The sequence below is a fragment of the Vulpes lagopus genome, chromosome 8, assembly GCF_018345385.1.
Source record: "Vulpes lagopus strain Blue_001 chromosome 8, ASM1834538v1, whole genome shotgun sequence".
In the NCBI taxonomy this organism is placed as follows: domain Eukaryota; kingdom Metazoa; phylum Chordata; class Mammalia; order Carnivora; family Canidae; genus Vulpes; species Vulpes lagopus.
The window spans coordinates 90,829,454-90,849,175 of NC_054831.1; the positions used below are offsets into that span (position 1 = coordinate 90,829,454).

At 42.6% G+C, this 19,722-nt stretch overlaps 3 protein-coding genes and 1 long non-coding RNA gene across 5 annotated transcripts in view; 3 read left to right on the top strand and 1 right to left on the bottom strand.

Moving 5' to 3' along the window:
* PPP2R2B (protein phosphatase 2 regulatory subunit Bbeta) overlaps positions 1-19,722 on the bottom strand; it is a 448,486-nt gene that overhangs the window by 420,487 nt on the left and 8,277 nt on the right. The gene's annotated exons all lie outside the window — the stretch shown is intronic.
* Positions 1-19,722, top strand: part of LOC121497475 — a 42,650-nt gene that overhangs the window by 1,683 nt on the left and 21,245 nt on the right. The window lies entirely within an intron of this gene.
* Positions 14,140-14,455, top strand: LOC121497474 (SLC35A4 upstream open reading frame protein-like). The gene has a single exon (XM_041767148.1). It carries the CDS (start codon positions 14,144-14,146, stop codon positions 14,453-14,455), a length of 312 nt encoding a protein of 103 aa, XP_041623082.1. The 5' UTR covers positions 14,140-14,143.
* On the top strand, positions 14,741-15,947 carry LOC121497473 (probable UDP-sugar transporter protein SLC35A4). The gene has a single exon (XM_041767147.1). It carries the CDS (start codon positions 14,884-14,886, stop codon positions 15,895-15,897), a length of 1,014 nt encoding a protein of 337 aa, XP_041623081.1. The 5' UTR covers positions 14,741-14,883; the 3' UTR covers positions 15,898-15,947.

A 19,722-nucleotide genomic window follows, 5' to 3' on the forward strand; every position in this document is an offset into this window, starting at 1 on the left:
TATGGAAGCAATCCAAGTGCTCGTCAATAGATGAATGGATAAAGTAGACATGGGAGATATAGATATAGATATAGACATATAGATAAAATAAAGAGAGATAGATATAGGTAATAGAATATTACTCAGCCATAAAGAAGAATGAGATCTTGCCACGGGCAATAATATGGATGGACCAGAGTGTATAATGCTAGTGAAATAAGTCAGGAAGAGAAAAACAAATATCATATGATTTCACTCATATGTGGAATCTAAAGAACTACTGAACAAATCAAAACAAAATAAAACCAAACAGATTCTTGAATGCAGAGAACAAGTTGTGGTTGCCCATGATGAAGTGGGGGAGGGAGGACACGGGGAAATAGATAAGGTGGGTTAAGAGGTACAAATTTCTAGTTGTAAAATGAGTAAGTCACAGAGATAAAAAGAATAGCAGAGGAAATATAGTCAATAATATTGTAATAACCTTATATGATGACAGATGGTGACTACATTTATCATGGTGAGCACAAAGTAATGTATAGAATTGTTGAATCAATATTCTGTGCACCTGAAACTAATATAAATTGTATGTCAATTTATTTCCATTTTTTTAAAAAGTGTGCATTGAAATCTGGTAGAAAATTTTTTAATTTTTTTATTGCTTCTTCTCTTTACAAATATACTTAGCACTGGAGAAACATATTGGGCTGTCTAGGAAAGCAAAAACTTCGAGGCATAAAGTAATTATAGTCTTAGCCCAGGCCGTGATGTATAAATAGACCCTTCCACCAATATGCTTTCTCTCTGACTTTTGGGCCACTGTGAAATGACAACAAACTACTGGCAGATACAGGATGTCTAATCCTTCAAAAATCATATAACCCATGACTTCCTTAGACCTAGACACCAGGCAAGGATGGGCCATCCCAAGTAAGGTGCTGTTCAAACAATGCCTAAATGGTCTGGTTTGGTTGTATGAGTCATCTTAACCTCATGACACAAGAGCATATCCAGAGGTGTCTCCCTGAGAGGTACTGCACGCGTGACCTCTATTCAGCAGCGTGGAAGAAGTGTGGGCTTTGGGGTCAGTCTGACCCAAACTTGAATACCTGTGCACTCATTTACCAGTTGGGTAGATATAAACAAACTCTAACACCTGTGAGCCTTCCTTTTCTGTATTAAAATGGGAACAATGACAAGGTTTTCCTTGTGCATTCTCAGGGGGAGTGAGACAATAAGCATAAAGCACATAGCTCACTGTAGCCATGTGATCAACTGTTCCTACTGATGGTGCTCTTGCTGTCGCTGTGCACCTTCTCTGAGCTTCTATGGCCAGACATGGGCCTGAGAGCAGGGACAGAACAAGTGTGGTGAGGAGGGTGGTGGCACAACTAGACAGCCAGGGTTTAAGCATGCCTTTGATACTGACTTACTGTGTCACCTTGGGCAATTGACATCACATCTCTAAGCCTCATTACATTGTGAATAGGAATAATAACAGAATCTCACAGGATATGATGAGGGCAAAAGAGGATGGTAGATACGAAGGGTTTAGTACAGTGCCTAGCAAAATGTAAGTGCTTCCTAAGTTTAATTGCGGTGTCTAAAGCAGTAATAACAGCCCTGAATCACAGGATCTTATTGCATTTACTTACCCATCTTGTCTATGCAATGAAATTGTAAACTGCCTGAGGGAAATATCAATGTCTAATTCATCTTTGTACCCCAAGTTCCTGGCACAAAGTAGATACTCAGTAACTATTAATTGAACGAGTAAATGAATCAATGGATGGATGGATAGGTGGATGGATAGATGGATAGATAATATATATGGGAGAAAACTTTTGAAAGAGATATTTAAGACTTTTTTTTGTGGAGGTCTTTCACAGCACAAATGAATTTGAGCCTATTATAAAGCCGGAATATATTACTCAGGCAAAGATATTATGGGATTCATAAATAGACATGCTTCCACTTAGCAAGATTTAGTCTTAAATAAACGGTAGGCATTTAGTATATATACCTTCTGAGTCAATAGCAGGCACTTAGTAAATACTTCCTGAGTGACAAAACATTCACTGATTATGCTGCCCATAATTAACTTGAAAGAACTAAGCAACCGCCCCACGTTTCCCAGCAAAAGGCCATCTCCTTCATTAGAATCAAAAGATCAGTGAGGCTGGCACCTAAGTTCCAAACTGCCACTCCAAACCAACCCTTACCTCTCAATCTCAATTGAAAGCATCTTTTCCAATCCTACTTTAAAATTACTGATTTTATGCCAGCGCTGTGCACCCCGCCCACCCAGACACAGAATGAGCAAAGGGCAGAAAGAACAAATGTGAAATCTCCTCGATCAGATGAGTCTGACACAGTTGGTTTGCACTGCACCATTTGAAGTGTTTCAGTATGCTTGTGTATCTCTTTTTTCTCTTTGATTCTCCAAACCATCCCATTTTACAGAAGGGAAAGCAGGCTGAGAGGATATAATAATTTATCCAAAGACAAATAGCCCCCAAGGAAATCTAGCGTTTTTATACCAGCCTCACTTAGTGAACTTGCATATTTCAGAGCCATCAATCTGACTGATACAGATTCTCTGAGGACGGACAAGGAATCTGCATATTCCACATGCCGAGTGATTCTTGCTTGAGTTTGAGAACCTCCAGAGTGAGGTATTTCATTTCATGCTTTGTCTTGAAACATAAGGGTTACAGAAACTTTTTCAAATACTCTTGTCCCAAATCATGTATCTCGCTGCTTTGATCCAACATTTTGTTGGCACCCTGATGTTATATTAGGCATTCGTGAGTGATTTGCTGACTCTTGCTCTAAAGGACTGCATTTTCCAGAAAAAAAAAAAAAAAGGACTAATAAACTATTACAATACAGCTTCGTAGGGGTTATGATGGAAAGAAGGGACCCGAAAAGATTCTTTGGGATTACAGAGCCCCAAAAACCTCAATGTTAGAGATCCCGTTTGGGGCATTAGACATTATTTACAAAAAGCTCCTGTTAAAAGGCAATTATCTTACTGGGAGCCACCGCAAATGAACAGTAAGCAGTCATTAACCCCATAAGTGGAATGCGACTCTGCTATAACAAATGGCATCACAGATAAGAGCAGAGCTACCAAGACAGGAATGGTCTTACTAGGGAGACGGGAGGCTCAAAGGATTGGCAGAGGTGCCTGGAGGCTCAAAGGCATTGGCAGTGGTGCCAAAAGCACAGAGGGATCTCTGAAAGGGAAACCAGGAGCCCAGGAGGAGGGAGAGAGAAAGGTGACCCATTTTAGGTGTGATGTGAGAAGAGCCCTGGAGTCTGGCGAAACAGAGCCTAGAGATCAGAAATTCCCCAGATGATTTCCACATGCCAGGTTCTGACATCAAATGGCAGAGAAAAAGCAATTAACTGGGAGATTGTTGAGGAGCACTATAGACCAGGGCTGCTCCAAGCTTTTCTTTAGACCACCTCCTGGGAGATCAGAAGTATTCACTTCTGTCTCACAAAGCCCCAGCTGGAGCCCTTGCTTTGGGGCCTCCCTAGAGCCCACTGTGCCATGCCTATTGCCTACCCCCACTGAGCCCGCCTCTTTGGGGAAAGTTATCCTGATCATGGTCTTTTCATTTGCCCTTCCAACCTCCTCTGGGGGACGTTTCAGTGTTAACAGTTTTTCATTTTGCTCAGAAGGAAAGTAAATCCCAAGGAAACAAAAATTAGCTTATTTAAGATGGGTCAGGATGAGCCCGACCAGGTTTGCACTTTCAAGTCAAAGCAAAGCAAATTCCTATTCATTCTACAAGTCTTAAACAAAATGTCACATCTTCAGGGAGAGGTTTCTTAATGCCTCAGGCTGGGCCAAACCCTTTTGCTACAGACTCTCAAATACCATCATTTCCCTTCAAAGCACTTATTCATTACTGAACATATTTATTGAGCATCTATGTATATCAGACATCGTACATGGTACTGAAGAATCAATAGTAAACAAGACAGATTCAAGATGCCTGCCCTTTTCGTCAGGGGCAATTATAATTCCTAACATACAGGGTTGTGGCGAAAATTTGATGAGATAATTCATTAGAGTGTTTAGAATTCTGTGTGGCATGAAGTACTGTTCGATTACTTTGGTAATTGCTGCTAAGTGTCTAATTCCCTTGCCAGACTCCAAGTGGCAGGAGGGTAGAATTTTGACTTTTCTCTGCTGAATCCTGAGTATGGGGCTCACTGCCTAGTGCATAATAGGAATTCGATAAGTTTGTGCTGGATGGAATTGATTTGGACTAAAACAGACAGAATTGTGACATACTTTTCATCCTCTCCCCCATATTCTCCAGCCAGTATGTGGCATTCACAACTTGGTGCATTCTGATTTGGAAGAGGAACCTCTGTTTGGTTAGTTCCTTCATCCATTTATATAACATTTTTAGCAGCTATTAAACACTAGGCATCCTTCTAGATGTTGGAGATACAATAGTAAATAATACATTGAGGTTTAGCATGTTGAGGTTATATTCTAGAAGATGGAGATAGACAATAAGCAGGTAAACATCATATCCACAAAGTTATTTCAGATTGTGAAAAGGAATGATCTAGGAATTTATCCAAAGAAAACAAAAACACTAACTCCAAAAGATATATGCATCTCCATATTCATTTGCAGCATTATGTATAGTACCCAAGATAGGGGAAACACCTTATGTGTCAATCGGTGGAGGAACGGATAAACATAATGAGTACATTATATATATATATTCAGCCATAGAAAAGTAGGAAACCTTACCATTTGCGCAACATGAATGGACCTTGAAGATATAATGCTAAGTGAAATAAGACAGACAAGTACCATATGATCTCACTTATATGTGGATTCAAACAAAACAAAACAAGCAAACCCCCTTCCCCAGCTCAGATACAGAGAACAGACTGGTGGTTGCCAGAGACCAGGTGGGTGAAGTATGGGCAACATGGGTGAATGGGGTCAAAATGTACAGACTTATAGATATAAAATAAGTAAGACATGGGGATATGATGCACAGCCTGGTGACTACATTTAATAATACTGTATTGTATATTTTAAAGTTGCTAAGAAAGTGGCTCTTAAAAGTTCTCATGATAAGAAAAAAGACTGTAATTATGTATGGTGATGAATGTTCACTAGACTCACTGTGGTGGTCATTTCACAGCACATACAAATACCGAATTATTACGCTTACACCTGAAATTAATATAATGCTACGTATTAATCATCCCTCTATTTTTTTAGAAAAGAGGATGAAGGAAATAAAATGGGGGTTGTGGTAGAGAGTGATTGCTTGGCTTAGATGGTCAGGGAGGGCTTCTCTGAGGAGGTGACATTTCAGCTGAGGCCTGAAAGAGAACTTGCTGGCCAAGAAATAGTTTCGGCTCGTTCTCTTACCCAACCCTGCTGTAGCCTGTACATTTTCTTTCAGAGAGGTTGTGTGTTCTACCTTAATTCATTAACAATTTAATTCTTTTAAACTAATAGTTAGCTTTTGTCCGTATTCAGCGGGGACACAGATTGTGCTGTGTTGCTCACCAATGCATCCCCCAGACTTTCCCTGAGAGGCCAGGAGAGGCTTGATTCACACGGTTGACAGGGAGTCTGGCCCAACAGCTCAGCTGGTTCCCCAGGCGTGTGACTGAATCAAGGAAGAGGTGGGCAGCTACAGATAAGACTAAAGAGGATTTTGAAGATGGGGAACAGGCTCAATGTAGAGCACATGCGAAGGGAAAAATAGAACCTAGCTGGTTACAATGGACGATTTGGCTCTCAATGAAAAGACTATACAGTGAAAAGCATACTAAAGCCAAGCACATTTTCCACCAAATTTTATATACTAGTTCTCACAGTGCCAACCAAAAGTAGACAGCTTCTCCTCATTTATAAAGAGATGTCAAAAAAAAAAAAAAAAAAGAGATGTCAGAGCAAGTGAGTTATATTTTTTCAATCTAAGGCATATGAATAGGACTTGATTTTCATGATGAAAACAGCAGTAATAACATCAACCACCAAATCTGAGTTTTTACGAGGTCCAGTCGCTCTGTTAACCACTATGCCTAGGACACCTCATTTAATCCTCTTGAAAAACTTATAAGAAAGTAAATGTTATTATTTTGTTTATACATGAAGAAATTTGCACGGAGATGTCAAATAACTCGCCAAGTGCGAGCAAGTGGAAGAGCTGAGATTCCAGCACAGACTTCTCACTCCTACCCCCATGCTGTCTGGATGCTCCACTGTTTCCTGGGCTGTGTGATCCTGACATTCTCTTCCGTGGAGTCTGGTATAGGACAGGGTGCCTAGAATGACACTCATCTTCTGTGTCTACTTATATGGAATTGGTGGGCATTTGATCAGGGCTGGTCAAATTTACTTCTGCTCATTTGGAAGAAAGGGTTTGCTAATGACTAGCCTAGTCATGTGGGGGAACTATAACCAAATCCACACACAACTACTCATCAGTGCCTCCAGAGACTCACTATGCATTGAAGGGTTGCTTTTTCCAAGATACAGTGCCAAGGACCATGGAGGTGGAGGAATGTGTAAGGCAGAGGTATAAAGGTGATTGGGGAGGTAAGAAATCAATGAAAAAAATATGAATATATTACCAAGAAGGGCCATAGGAGAATAACAGATAAAGTGCAGAACAGGAAAATCTCACATGTAATTGGGACATTGGGTTGGAATCCACGAAGACTTCCGGAAGGTGGTAGCATCTGAGATAGGCTTTGGAGGGCAGGGAAGATTTGAATCTGTGGAGAGGTTAAGTGGGAATAACATGCTGGCAGGAATTAAAAATTAGAGCAACAGTGTAAGGGTTGGGAATCTCAAGGATTATTTGGGGAATAGTGAGTACTTCTGTTTATTAGTCTATTAATACCGTGAAAGATGGTTTTTAATGCTACTTTGTGAACATGAAAATAGTAATATTGTATTTCCTTAAAATCTAGTAAGCTACATAGCTAGTTGCAACTCAAATTCACTCTATTTGTCCTAAATTAATGGAATTATGACACATTTTAAACATATAAAGCAGATTCCAATTTCACTGTTTGGGCTATATACACTCAGTAGCTCTCATTTGGAAATAAGAGACTTCAACCTCTCTATCCAAGCCGGACAAAGAACTGCCCAGTTCCTCAAAAGAAATTGCTTTGTCAGCTTCCCTCCTTCACACCTCTGGGCTTTAATTAAACTATGAACAAATTAAAAGAAATCAATAGGCTAAGACAGTATTTTTTAAGGATTTCTGTGGCTATGGTATCTGTGTTGGCCTCCTTCCCCAGTAGGAGGCGGAACCAGTTCCTTCTGGACAGAAGAAAACACAAGAGAATTTTAAGGGAACCCAGCATATGGATCCAGGGGGCAAGCTCTTAGCTTTCTGACCTTTTAGTTACCCCCTCAGGCTTAATGTCTTCTGTAGAAAACACTTTAAACACAAGTTTTCCCTTGATGCTGGGAGGCCCTAATAGTAAATCTTTCGGGAGGCAGCAGAGGAGAAAATGCTCTATCTGGTGTCTATAAGGTGTGGGGAAAAGACGCTCGTTCAGCAAAGACGCTCCTCTAGAAGTGCCACACTGTACATGCAGCCTGCACAAGAGTCCTGTGTGTCTTGCAGAGTATTTTAGTTTTTAATTCACATTTCATGTCTTTTAAGAGGCTACGCATTCACCAGTCTCCTGCATCTGGAGAGAGCTACACACTTAAACGTTGCTCTCTGTTTCAATCTACGAGTTTTGCTCTACAGCTGGGTTTATCTACATCAGCACTATTGATGTTTTGGCCTGGATAATTCTTTGTAGAGGGTGGGAGTGGGCCTGGAGGCAGGGGTGGGGTGTGGGCTAGGGGGTGTTCTCCTGGGTACCATAGGATATTTAGCAACAACCCTAGCCTCGAGCCACGAAATGCCAGTAGCACCTCCTCACTTTGGTTGTGACAATCAAAAATATCTCCAGATGTTGTTAAATATCCCCTGGGGTGGGGGCAAGACTGTCTCACACATACACACACATCGAAAATCGTTGCTTTACAGTGACACAGCCTCAGAGAACGGGGCTAGGGCAGTGGCCGCGTTCACTATACACAAGGCAACATAGTGTCAGCAAATAATCATTTGAGGGGCAGTCAGCAAACTAAGTGCTTCCATAATTCTTCATGTCTTCGTTTCCTCACCTCACTCTCACACGTCTGCTGTGTAAATCCCATGAAACAATATTTGTAAAAGGGCTTTTGAAAATTTGAAAATAGAATGTGGTTGCCAGTTGGTTTATCTGGGTCTTTAGGCAACCACTGATGCTGCATGTTGGGAAACAACAGCTCTATTCTGTAATTATTTATTTATTTTTAGATTTTTTAAAAATTTAAATTCAATTTAATTAACATATACTATATTATTAGTTTCAGGGGTACAATTTAGTGAGTCATCAATTGCATATGACACCCAGTGTCATATTGCTCTTGCACCAGTTGCTCTTTACACCAAGGGCCCTCCTTAATGCCACTCACCCAGTTATCCCATCCCCTCACCCTCTCCCCTCCAGCAAGGGGAGGGGTCAAGAGCCTCTTAAAGTTTGCCTCCATCTCTATTTTCATCTTCTTTAATTTTTCCTCCCCTTCTCTGTTCATCTGTTTTGTTTCTTAAATTCCACATATGAATGAAATCATATGGTATTTATCTTTCTCTGACTGGCTTATTTTGCTCATCATAATACCCTCTAGTTCATTCACATCATTGCAAAAAGCAAGATATTATTCTTTTTGATGGATGAGTAATATCCCATAGTATATATTTAAATTTAAAGGAATCCCATCAACCCAGTTTACTAACAGAGAGTTAAAGGCAACAGTAAAAATATAACACTCTTCCCACTAAAATGAATATTATTAGAGTCCCCTGTCTTTATGGCCTTTGCTGATCAGAAAGCTGGTTTAAATTATGCATGCATCCCACGGATTTGTTCAGTAGATATTTATTAAGTGACACTATGTGTCAGGCACTGTGCTGGGCACTAGTGATAGTTATAGAACCTGTAGCTGTAGTAGGCACACCAGATCTGGCCCCACTTTCATGGAGGTTATAAGCCAGGGGAGAAAACATACAAGGAGTAAAGAAACTATAATGCATTTGGCAAGTGCTATGAAGGGTAACAGCCTGGATGTCCTAGAAGGGCCCCCAAGCTTAGAGACAAGGGTTTGGGGAGGCTGGCTTGGGAAAACGACACCAGAGCTGAGGTCTGAATGATGAGGAGGAGTTTGCAGGGAAAGAGAGAGTGAGCAATGTTTGTGACAAAGGGAAGAGCATGTGTGTAGTGCTGGAGGGGATAGACTATGGCATGGAAGGAAATACAAAGCACAGAGTACATGCAGGCAAGCAGTGAGCCAGGCTGACTGTGCCCTAAGAACAATGAAGCCCTTTGAAAGCTTTAGGGAGGCAAGTCACATGTGTGCGCATGAAGAATACTACTATGGCTACAGTGTGATGAATAGAATGGAGGTGGTCAGGACAAGAAGGAAAATGACCAACCAAAGAGGCTGCTTCCACATCCAGAGAAGAAAAGATGGCATCCAAAATAGAATAGTGACAATGTGGTCAAAGTCAAGAAATTTGAGAGATTATTTGAAATATTTAGGAGGAAGAATGACATAGGACTTAGGGAAGATGAGCATACAAATTGAGGGAAGCTAGAAAGGTGGGGTCAAGGATGACTCTGAGATATTTGGGCAGGTTTTTGGAGAAAGTAACTAAAGTTGACTATAGCCATTGCTACTAATAAAAAAAAAAATGAAAGAATGTTTATGAGTTCCTGCTGAGTAGCAGGTCCCTATTGACAAGCACTGTCTCATTCAAGTCCTGCAACATCTCTATCATATAGGATCTGTCATTCTTAGTATGTCAAGGCTCAGAATAACCGGCTCAAGGGCATATATCTGTTAAAGACAGACCCAAGATTCAAATCCAACTTCCTGACCAGAGCCCACTCTGAGCCACCATATGTATTATTAAGTCATTTGAGTGTTTACCTTCTACATTTAAATCACATCTTCCAGTTATTAACAATACCTTTGAAGGAATCACCAAACCATGTAAGCTCTTTGAATTTTAATTTCTTTAGTCAAAATCAGTGTATTAGAATACTTCCTTTACAAAGTTGATATGATGATTAAATCAGTCCCAATACGGATGAGAGAGCAACATTTATTGAATGCTGACTATATCCACGCTATATTGTAGAATGTAGAACATTTTATATGTGATAGCTAATTTAATCCTCACAATAATGTTACAAATGAGGACACTGAGGCACAGATAGATTAAGCGCCACACTTAGAGTTACACAGGTGGGATGCAAACCTGGGTTAGTGTTTCTGAAGCCTGTACTCTTCACCACTGGGTCATGCTGCCTCTACAGAGAAGTAAGATCTTAGGAAATCCCTCACACACCAGGAGCCACATGCCTGGGATCCTAGTTCAGTGCTGGCTACAATTCTTATTCAATGTTAAGCTTATCATGTTTTGGTAAGTGCTAGGCACTGTGTTAGGCAAACAAGATAGATACGGCCCTTGTTCTAATGCCTTTCTTGGAATATTGGAAAGCCATTTCCAGTCATGATTATTTTTTTTCCCCATCTGTCAAGCTGCCTGTGAGAACTCGGGACATGTCAGTCATTTATGTGAAAGGTTACAGAGGAGGCCAGGGAGGTGACTTCATCTGGAGGCAAATACTGAGCATTGAGTAAAGAGCTGCCAAACGTTGGCCAGAGGTCCCATAGAGGCCCTCAGAGGGGCTGCTGCCTCCCCCACTGGCCTCTCCATAGGCGAGGAGCATGGGGCTCAGGATCAAGGTGAAAGAAAACAACTGGCTGATAAAACGGAGTCCAAAAAATTGATCTAACAGACATTTGGTGACCAGAGGTCAGGGAGCACAGGTTGATAATATTGTTTTGAATTAATTTATTTCTTTTTTAGCGAGAGAGAGAGAAAGATTGAGAGCAAGGGAGAGAGGGATAATCAGACTCCACACTGAGCATGGAGCCCAACACAGGGCTTGATCTCATGACCCTAAGATCGTGAACTGAACCAATAACAAGAGTCAGACGCTCAACTGACTGAGTCAACCAGGTCCCACAGGTTCATGGTATTTTTTAGCCTGAAGAACAATCAGAGAGCTAATCTAACCCCGTAATGTCACAGAGGAGCCTGAGCCAGGGAGACATGAAGTAGTTAGATGGCACTTGTGGCTTTGGTTGCATCCCTCTTCCTTTCTGCAGCCCATTTCCTCCCTCTGTAAAACAGGGAGATGAAAAATGATCTTCCAACTTCCTTCAAAGTCCACTATGCTATGAATCTACATGTTTAAATCATATGGTTACCTATTCGCTCATTAAGAACATGTGGACAAATGATACTTTTATTAGGAATAACAACCATTTATTAATTCGTGTTTGTGGATGATGTAGGGGCAATTAACTACGTATCATTCTCTTTTAACTGCTTTGGCACTATCAACATATAGAGCCTGAACCTAGAATCTTCCATAGATGTTTACTGTTCTTTCCAGAGAGAATGCTTGATTTTGTTTGCAGCCACATATAAGTAATTCTTTCAGTGAACATGTGAGTGTGCTGGCCATTGCAAACTCATTTTGAAGCAAGTTTATCAAACCTATCAGATATTAAACGTTAAAAATAAATAATTATCTGGTGGCTGGGATGACAGATTTTTAATATTTTCTTGGGCTCTGCTTTCATGTGCAGATAGCTAACATTTACTTAGCATTTACTCTGTGTTCTATTCTGTCCTTTACATGGATTGTTTGATTTATTCTCACAAAACCCTACGAAGGAGAAGCTATTATATTCTCCCATTTTACGGAGGAAAAACGTAAAGTTAAATGAAGCTAAGGTTATGTAACCTATTCAAAGTGACACAGAAAGTGGTGGCATTGGGACTCAAACTCAACCTGTTCAGAGTTTATACTTATTATTCTTTTATTTTTTTGAGTGGAGTTGATAGACACAACGTCCATTAGTTTCAAATGTGCAACTTAGTGATTTGACAAGCGTATCCATCATGCTGTACTCATGCTTTTCACTATGGTAACTTCATTCTTCATGATGCCCTCAGCTTTCATTAGGGACACAAAGAATATCACTTTCTGTGAAAAGAAATGCAAGTATTTTAGAAATAATACCTGGGATTTTTTAATTGGTTTTGGAGGGGGTTTTTTGGATAAAATTTATGAATTTTTTTAGTTTTAGTTTCATGAATTTAAGTTATGATTAAATAACAAATTTTTAAGAGACAGCTTATCTTCAGCAACCTATAAATTATGTATTAAAACACATTTGCTCTCATGTACGTCTGATGAGAAGCTGTACTTTACATGAATCATAGACTCCTAAAGAGTAAGAATGTAAATTCTGAAGCATGTGTGAAGGGGGAAGTTGTAGAAAATTAACACCAGTTTTCCTTGGGAAATAGGCACTTAATATCAATATTTGGAAGTCATTACTGTTTGAATATCATTTATACAAACCTGTCAGCGTGGAAATTGCCTGGTAGGTGTGATGAATGGCATAGAGGACGATGCACACACTGAGAAATGACTTGTGCCATAATTTGGGGAAAGGTTGCTTTAAATTGTAATCAGGAGAATCATTCCTGAAACAATAGGCAGTAATGATTCTTTAAAAACAGCTGACACAATTATGGAAATGTCATGCATAGTAAAGAGTAACATTTAAAAAAACAAAGGATCCTATACTCCCCCAAGGTACAGAGTGAGAGGACACTAGCCTTTTATGAGCTTCCAAACTTAAGTGATCTCAACAATTCCTTGAAAATAAATTTCCGGCGGGCATCTGGGTGGCTCAGTGGTCGAGAGTCTGCCTTTGGCTCAAGCGTGATACCAGGATTCTGGGATCAAGTCCCGCATCAGGCTCCCCGGAGGGAGCCTGCTTCTCCCTCTGCCTGTGTCTCTGCCTCTCTCTCTGTGTCTCTCATAAATAAGTAAATAAAATTTTTTAAAAAAGAAAATCGATTTCTGGGCACTAAAACTAACATTTTACAAGTTCCTATTATGGTTCTGAGCGAAGATGTGAGCACCACAGTGAGCCCCACGCCACCTGCAGTTTTCCTGCTCTGAGAGGTGAGGTATGAAGACCTCCAGGTGGGAAGCACTAACAAAACAAACGATAAAAAGTTTGAGCTTAAAGGCAAGGTTGAAGGGCACCTGGGTGGCTCAGTCAGTTAGGCATCTGTCTTCAGCTCAGGTCATGATCTCAGGGTCCTGGTCCCAAGACTGTTAGGATTAGGGTTAGGATTAGGTTTGTGTCTAGGGCCTTTACACTCACTCCCTGTGTTTAAATGCTATTTTAACAAGTCTTTTGAATCTGGCTTCTACTTATTATCTGGGTCTTAACTCAAATGCTGCCTCTTTAGAAGAGCCTTCACAGAATGACTGTTTAATGGAACACCCCAACCCCTCACATGGCCACTATGTTACCACATTTTATACCCTTTATAATACACATCACCATCTAAAATTATCCTATGTCTTTATAAGTCCACTTTTTAAAATCGTCTGTCTCACCACTAGAATGTGAGCTTCATAACACTGGAGAACATTGGGAAGTTTGAGTTCTACTGTGTTTCCAAAACCTAGTGCCCAACACATACTTACTGAATAAATGGTTGAATGAAATCCAATTTTCTTTTCTTTTCTTTTTTTTTTTTTAAGATTTATTTATTTGGTTTGGAGAAAGAGAGGCAGAGAGAGTGTGTGTGAGCGGGGGGAGGGGCAGAGAGAGAGGGAGAGAAAGAATCCCAGGAAGACTCACTCCATGGTGAGTGGGAAGTCAGACACAGGGCTTGATCTCACAACCCTGAGATCACAACCTGAGCCCAAAACCAAAAGTTGGTTGTTCAATGGCTGAACTACCCAGACACCCCTGAAATTCAATTTTCTTACCCTTAGCCATAGTATCATCAAGGTAACTACACTCTCCGAAAGAAAGAAAGAAAGAAAGAAAGAAAGAAAGAAAGAAAGAAAGAAAGAAGAAAGAAAGAAAGAAAGAAAGAAAGAAAGAAAGAAAGAAAGAAAGAAAGAAAGAAAAGAAGGAAGAAAGAGGCCGGAGAAGATGGCGGATGACAAGGATTCTCTGCCCAAGCTTAAGGACCTGGCATTTCTCAAGAACCAGCTGGAACGCCTGCAGCAGCGTGTGGAAGAAGAAGTCAGCAGTGGTGTGAGCCAGGATGGCTCGCTCTTGTCCTCCCCATTCCTCAAGGGCTTCTTAGCCGGCTATGTGGTGGCCAAACTGAGGGCATCAGCAGTATCGGGCTTTGCTGTGGGTACCTGCACTGGCATCTACGCAGCTCAGGCATATGCCGTGCCCAATGTGGAGAAGACATTGGGGGACTATCTTCGGTCTTTGCGAAAGGGGCCTGACTAGCTCTGGATCCCATGGGGGAGAAAGGATGAGCTCCTCTGGCCTGCAGGTAGAGGCCTTTCAACCACAGACACCATATTTGGCTTCCCGACCTATCACCCTTTTGCTATCTCCAACTTGCCCACAGCCTCCATCCTTGTTTCCTTCCTGTAGAGTGTAAGTGGTGGCTTATCAGCCAGCAGTTTTTGGATGCCCCTCCCTAACCCCAAAGAAGCCACCCGAAAACTGTGGCTTCTAGAGCCACCAGCCCCTTTCTTTTACATCCCTGACTGTGGAGTTTGCTGCTGACTCTGATTCTCAGTATATTCTCTAGCAATGTACCACAGCTCCTCCCTCCGGGGAGCTGGCTCCATATTGATTTTCCCCAAACTTGATAGAATTCCCATTGCCCCCTTGCTAGCCACACAAGCCACCCAGGGTCTGGTTTGGGCATGAGTGTAGAGGACGGGGGTATGCCAGGCCTGGGCCGTCCCAGGCAGGCCCGCTGGACCCTGATGCTACTCTTATCCACTGCCATATGTGGTGCCCATGCCCCATTACTGGCACTGTGCCATGTGAACGGCAAAGTGCCCTTCCGGCCCTCCTCAGCTGTGCTGCTGACCGAGTTGACCAAGCTACTGTTGTGCGCCTTGTCCCTCTTGGTGGGCTGGCAGGCATGGCCCCAGGGGGCCCCACCATGGCACCAGGCTGCCCCATTTGCACTATCAGCCCTACTCTACGGAGCTAACAACAACCTAGTCATCTATCTTCAATGCTATATGGACCCCAGCACCTTCCAGGTGCTTCCAGCTTCCAGCACCTTCTCAAGCATCTTGAGATTCTTGAGCAATCTCAAGATTGGAAGCACGGCCCTGTTCTACTGCCTCTGTCTCTGGCACCGCCTCTCTGCACGTCAGGGCTTAGCACTGCTGCTGCTGATGGTGGCAGGGGCTTGTTATGCAGCTGGTGGCCTCCAGGATCCTGGGAACACCCTTCCTGGATCCCCGTTAGCAGTTGCTGCTGGCCCCATGCCCCTGCATATCACTCCACTGGGACTGCTACTTCTCATCCTGTACTGCCTCATCTCAGGCCTCTCGTCCGTGTACACAGAACTGCTCATGAAGCGACAGCGGCTGCCCCTAGCACTTCAGAACCTCTTCCTCTACACTTTTGGTGTGCTCCTAAATCTAGGTCTGCATGCAGGTGGCGGCCCTGGCCCGGGCCTCCTGGAGGGTTTCTCAGGATGGGCAGCGCTTGTGGTACTGAGCCAGGCAGTAAATGGACTGCTCATGTCAGCTGTCATGAAGCACGGCAGCAGCATCACACGCCTCTTTGTTGTGTCCTGCTCATTTGTGGTCAATGCCGTGTTCTCAGCAGCCCTGCTGCGGCTACAGCTCACAGCTGCCTTCTTCCTGGCCACACTGCTTATTGGTCTGGCTGTGCGCCTGTATTATGGCAGCCGCTAGCCCCTGACCACCTCCACCTGGACTCCTGACCCTAAAGATTGGCCACCATCAGAGCCACCTCCCAGGCCTCCCGACCCTTCCTCAGCAGCCAGCCCTGTAACAAGTGCCTTGTGATAGAAGGTGGGGAAGTGAGAGCAGCCAGGTTAGTCTCTGGAAGTGGGTGAATGAAGGGTTACCCCAGGAGACTGAGTTTAATTAAAGAAACTTCCCAAAAGTTGGTGCACACTAAGGAATTGGGGGAGCATCCATACCTCAGCCTAAAAATGACCCCATCTCCATTGGAGGAGACTCCCTGCCTCATCCTGCATGAATGCAGTTGTTTCAAGTGGGGTGTGGACAAATTTGGCTCTCCTTGCCTCCTGTGGTCACCCCAGCAGACCCATTGCCCCCAGGCCTGATGACAACTATTCCACTCCGGCTTTGGTACATGAATCCCCCATTAGAGACATTCATCCCCGCACCATAATGCAAGAAACCCTATTGCTACCCAGGCCTCTCTTCCAAGCTCCCTTGGCTCCAGCAGCACCTGGAGACAATGCCCCCTGCTCCCTCCACAGTGCTGCTCTCCATATCCACCCAGCTTTGTTCTGGAAACTCCAGAGAGGGCTGGAGCTTGACCCATCTCAGGGAATGTTGCCCCTGGGCCCTGGCTTAAGTCTATATTCCTGATCTCTTTGCTCACCCCAAGGGCCCTCTCAAAGCCCACTGCCCCCTCTACAACTCCTAGGAAGTACCATTCTTCTCACTCTGGGTCCTGCCCCTGCCTAGCAGTGTCCTAGCTCTCAACAGCTTAGAGAAGCTCTACACAGAGTAACCTGGAACCAGGCACAGGGAAATTTGGTATAACTCAGTGTCTCTATGTAAGCAATAAGGCTTAATAAAGTATTCTGGGGGGATCCCTGGGTGGCGCAGCGGTTTGGCGCCGGCCTTTGGCCCAGGGCGCGATCCTGGAGACCCGGGATCGAATCCCACATCAGGTTCCGGGTGCATGGAGCCTGCTTCTCCCTCTGCCTGTGTCTCTGCCTCTCTCTCTCTCTGTGACTATCATAAATAAATTAAAAAATTTAAAAAAAAAATAATAAAGTATTCTGGGGTGCAGGTTCTGCAACTGACTATGAAAAAAAAAAACAAAAAGGAAGGAAGGAAGGAAGAAAGAAAGAAAGAAAAAAGAAAGAAAGAAAGAAAGAAAATGCTACCTAATAAATGAAAAATAAGCATGCTAAGGAAAAAGGCTTGACGCTTATTTGAAACCTTGAGCACAAGACCAGGAACCACCCCGCAGTGTTCATATGCTTAATTATTTATTCTCAGCTCTTAAATTCCATTAACAAATAACATAGGCACTAAGTGGAATGATGCTGTGCCTGCTTAATTAGTAACTTAAAAATAAAACAAAAGGCAAGTAATCTCACACACCCCAGACCCCAGGTTCAAGGCAATCTAGGGAAGCTTGGCATTTAGGTTTGCCCAAACAGAATGTTCTGCAAAGAACAAGCCAATGAACCTCTGCTCTTGGCCCAGTGGTAGCAAGAGAATTGGGGAAGCCACATCTGCCCCTTCTTCCCATAGTGGCCACTGTGCTGGGACCACCTATAACTGCACCCCCTTCCCTGCTGCACCCGAATTCTATTGTGGTGTCTTCCACTCAGCGATGGCAGCCCTATACCTGCTCAGATGCAAGCCTGATTCGTGAAGCCACTTAGGCTGATCCCATTCTCTGTGCCAGTGTTGGCTTAGAAGTGGGTGTGTGGGACACTGAGGCCAAGGGGATGTTAGAGAAATTTTCTGGGGACAGTTGGGGGACAAGTCCTTGCTGTTTTGTTTTGTTTAAGCCAAATGACCTTTCATTAGATATTGTCGTGTCCATCTAAAAGTGACACCCAGAATGGCAGCAATTGTTTTAAGACAAAGCTGATATTCCAAGGGCACCCAGACAAGAAGACGGAGAAAATCTGAGTCCCCCATGCTGTACTTCAGCCAGGGAACTAATGAGCTGAGGGGGTTTCCTGCCTCAGGACTTAGGGGACAAACTGGACTACTGCAATACCACTGAACTGGATGGGCTCTTTGTTTTTGACCTTGGCCCCTAATGATTTAATACTGACCTGCTGCTAGACAGTGTGTGGTATAACCAATGGCTCTGCCCCACTTAGGCAGAAGTATAAGCCTTCACCATGATCTAGAAGGCCCCTGCTTGCATCTACCTGCCATCCCCTCTGCTTCCATCTCTCACAGCTCCCCACTTTGCTCACTGACCTTCAGCCATACCAGCCTCATGTTAATACTTGAACTTACTAGAGAAGCTCTTGCCTCAGGGCATTTGCACTGACTGTTACCTCTTCCTGAAACTCCCATCCCAGATATCCACATGACTTCATCTCTTACCTTTTTCGTATCACTGGTCAAATGTTATTTTTTTTGCACCAAAGCTTAACCCTCCTATTAAAAAGAGAACATCCACACCCCTGCACCTCTACTGATTTATTTTCCTCTACTGTGCTTACAGTCTTATATTTCATATTCTACTTATTAATCTATTGTCTATCTCCTCTGCTACTGAATATCCAGGGCCTCAAATGCCTAGCACACCATAGGTAAATATCTATTTGTGGTTATTCGGGGAACTAAGGAAGGGAAAATAATTCTTTTACTATCCTAGGCATTTTGAGATGCATTTTCTGTTGCAGCTGAAAGCATCTTGAGCGATGGATTTCCATTGCAGTGCCTTGTAAACAGTGCCCTGCATTTTGAAGACAGTCAACCATGTTTTAAATTCAGAGTCAGTTCTAGAACAGAGTTCTCCCCACCCAAAGCCATCAATCCATATTGTGTAGCGGAAGATGAGAAGTAGAAAAATAGTCTGTGTATGATTCAAAAGTTCACTTTCTGGTTTCTATGAGACCTTGGGCAATTTAAAATTTATCTCCATCTGCCTTAATCTCTTCATCTCTATGAGGAATAACCTATCTACTATCTATAATATCTATATTATCTCTTTTATCTCTGTAATGTGGGATTATAAGACCTACTTTAGTTATCTCCCCTGGGGGTGATAAGAAATAAATGACCCATACATGTTAAAAGCAGAAAAATGCTGTGTGTATTTGTAATGGATTGTTTGAATGAGCTATTTTATTCTCCTGAAAGCATTCATTATTGTTGTGTTAATGGTAACACTGATTTTTTTCATTTGGTGACGTTTATTACTTACTGAAGACTATATTCATTCAATAAATATTCACCGAGCCTCGACTTGGTGCCAGGCTGCTCCTCAGGAGCGCTTGAACACTAGCTGAGGTCGGACAGGTGCGTAACCAGGAAAAGTGCTTAAACTTTCTGAGCTTCAATTACCTCACTGCAAAAGGAGGGTAAGTTGCCTGGTATCTTATTGTTGCGACAAAGTTGAAATGGGATAATATACTGAAAGTTATTATTATAAAATCTGGCTTTGTGAAGTCTGATGAAATAGAATTATCTTTTTCATTACTCTACCACAGCCAGGCATTGTGTAATATTTTCAAAAATCTTATTAACAAAGCCTCTCAACATCATATTAAGATAGCCCAGAAAAAAATGAGTAATGTATCCAAAGGAATCAATGAGCCCTACCTAAACTAGGGTCTGTGTGCCTAAAAAAAGCCTGGCTAATTCCTATTCCTTCTTTAGGTCTCAGATTGACTGCCAGGTACTCCAGTGAGCCTTTCCGGCTCTTTTCCTCTACCCCACTGTGGATTGGGTTGTGTGACTTAACTCTTTTTCTAGCACTTTCCACACTCACACTGGATTGTATTGACAACCGCTTGTTGATATCCCTCCAGGAAAGTA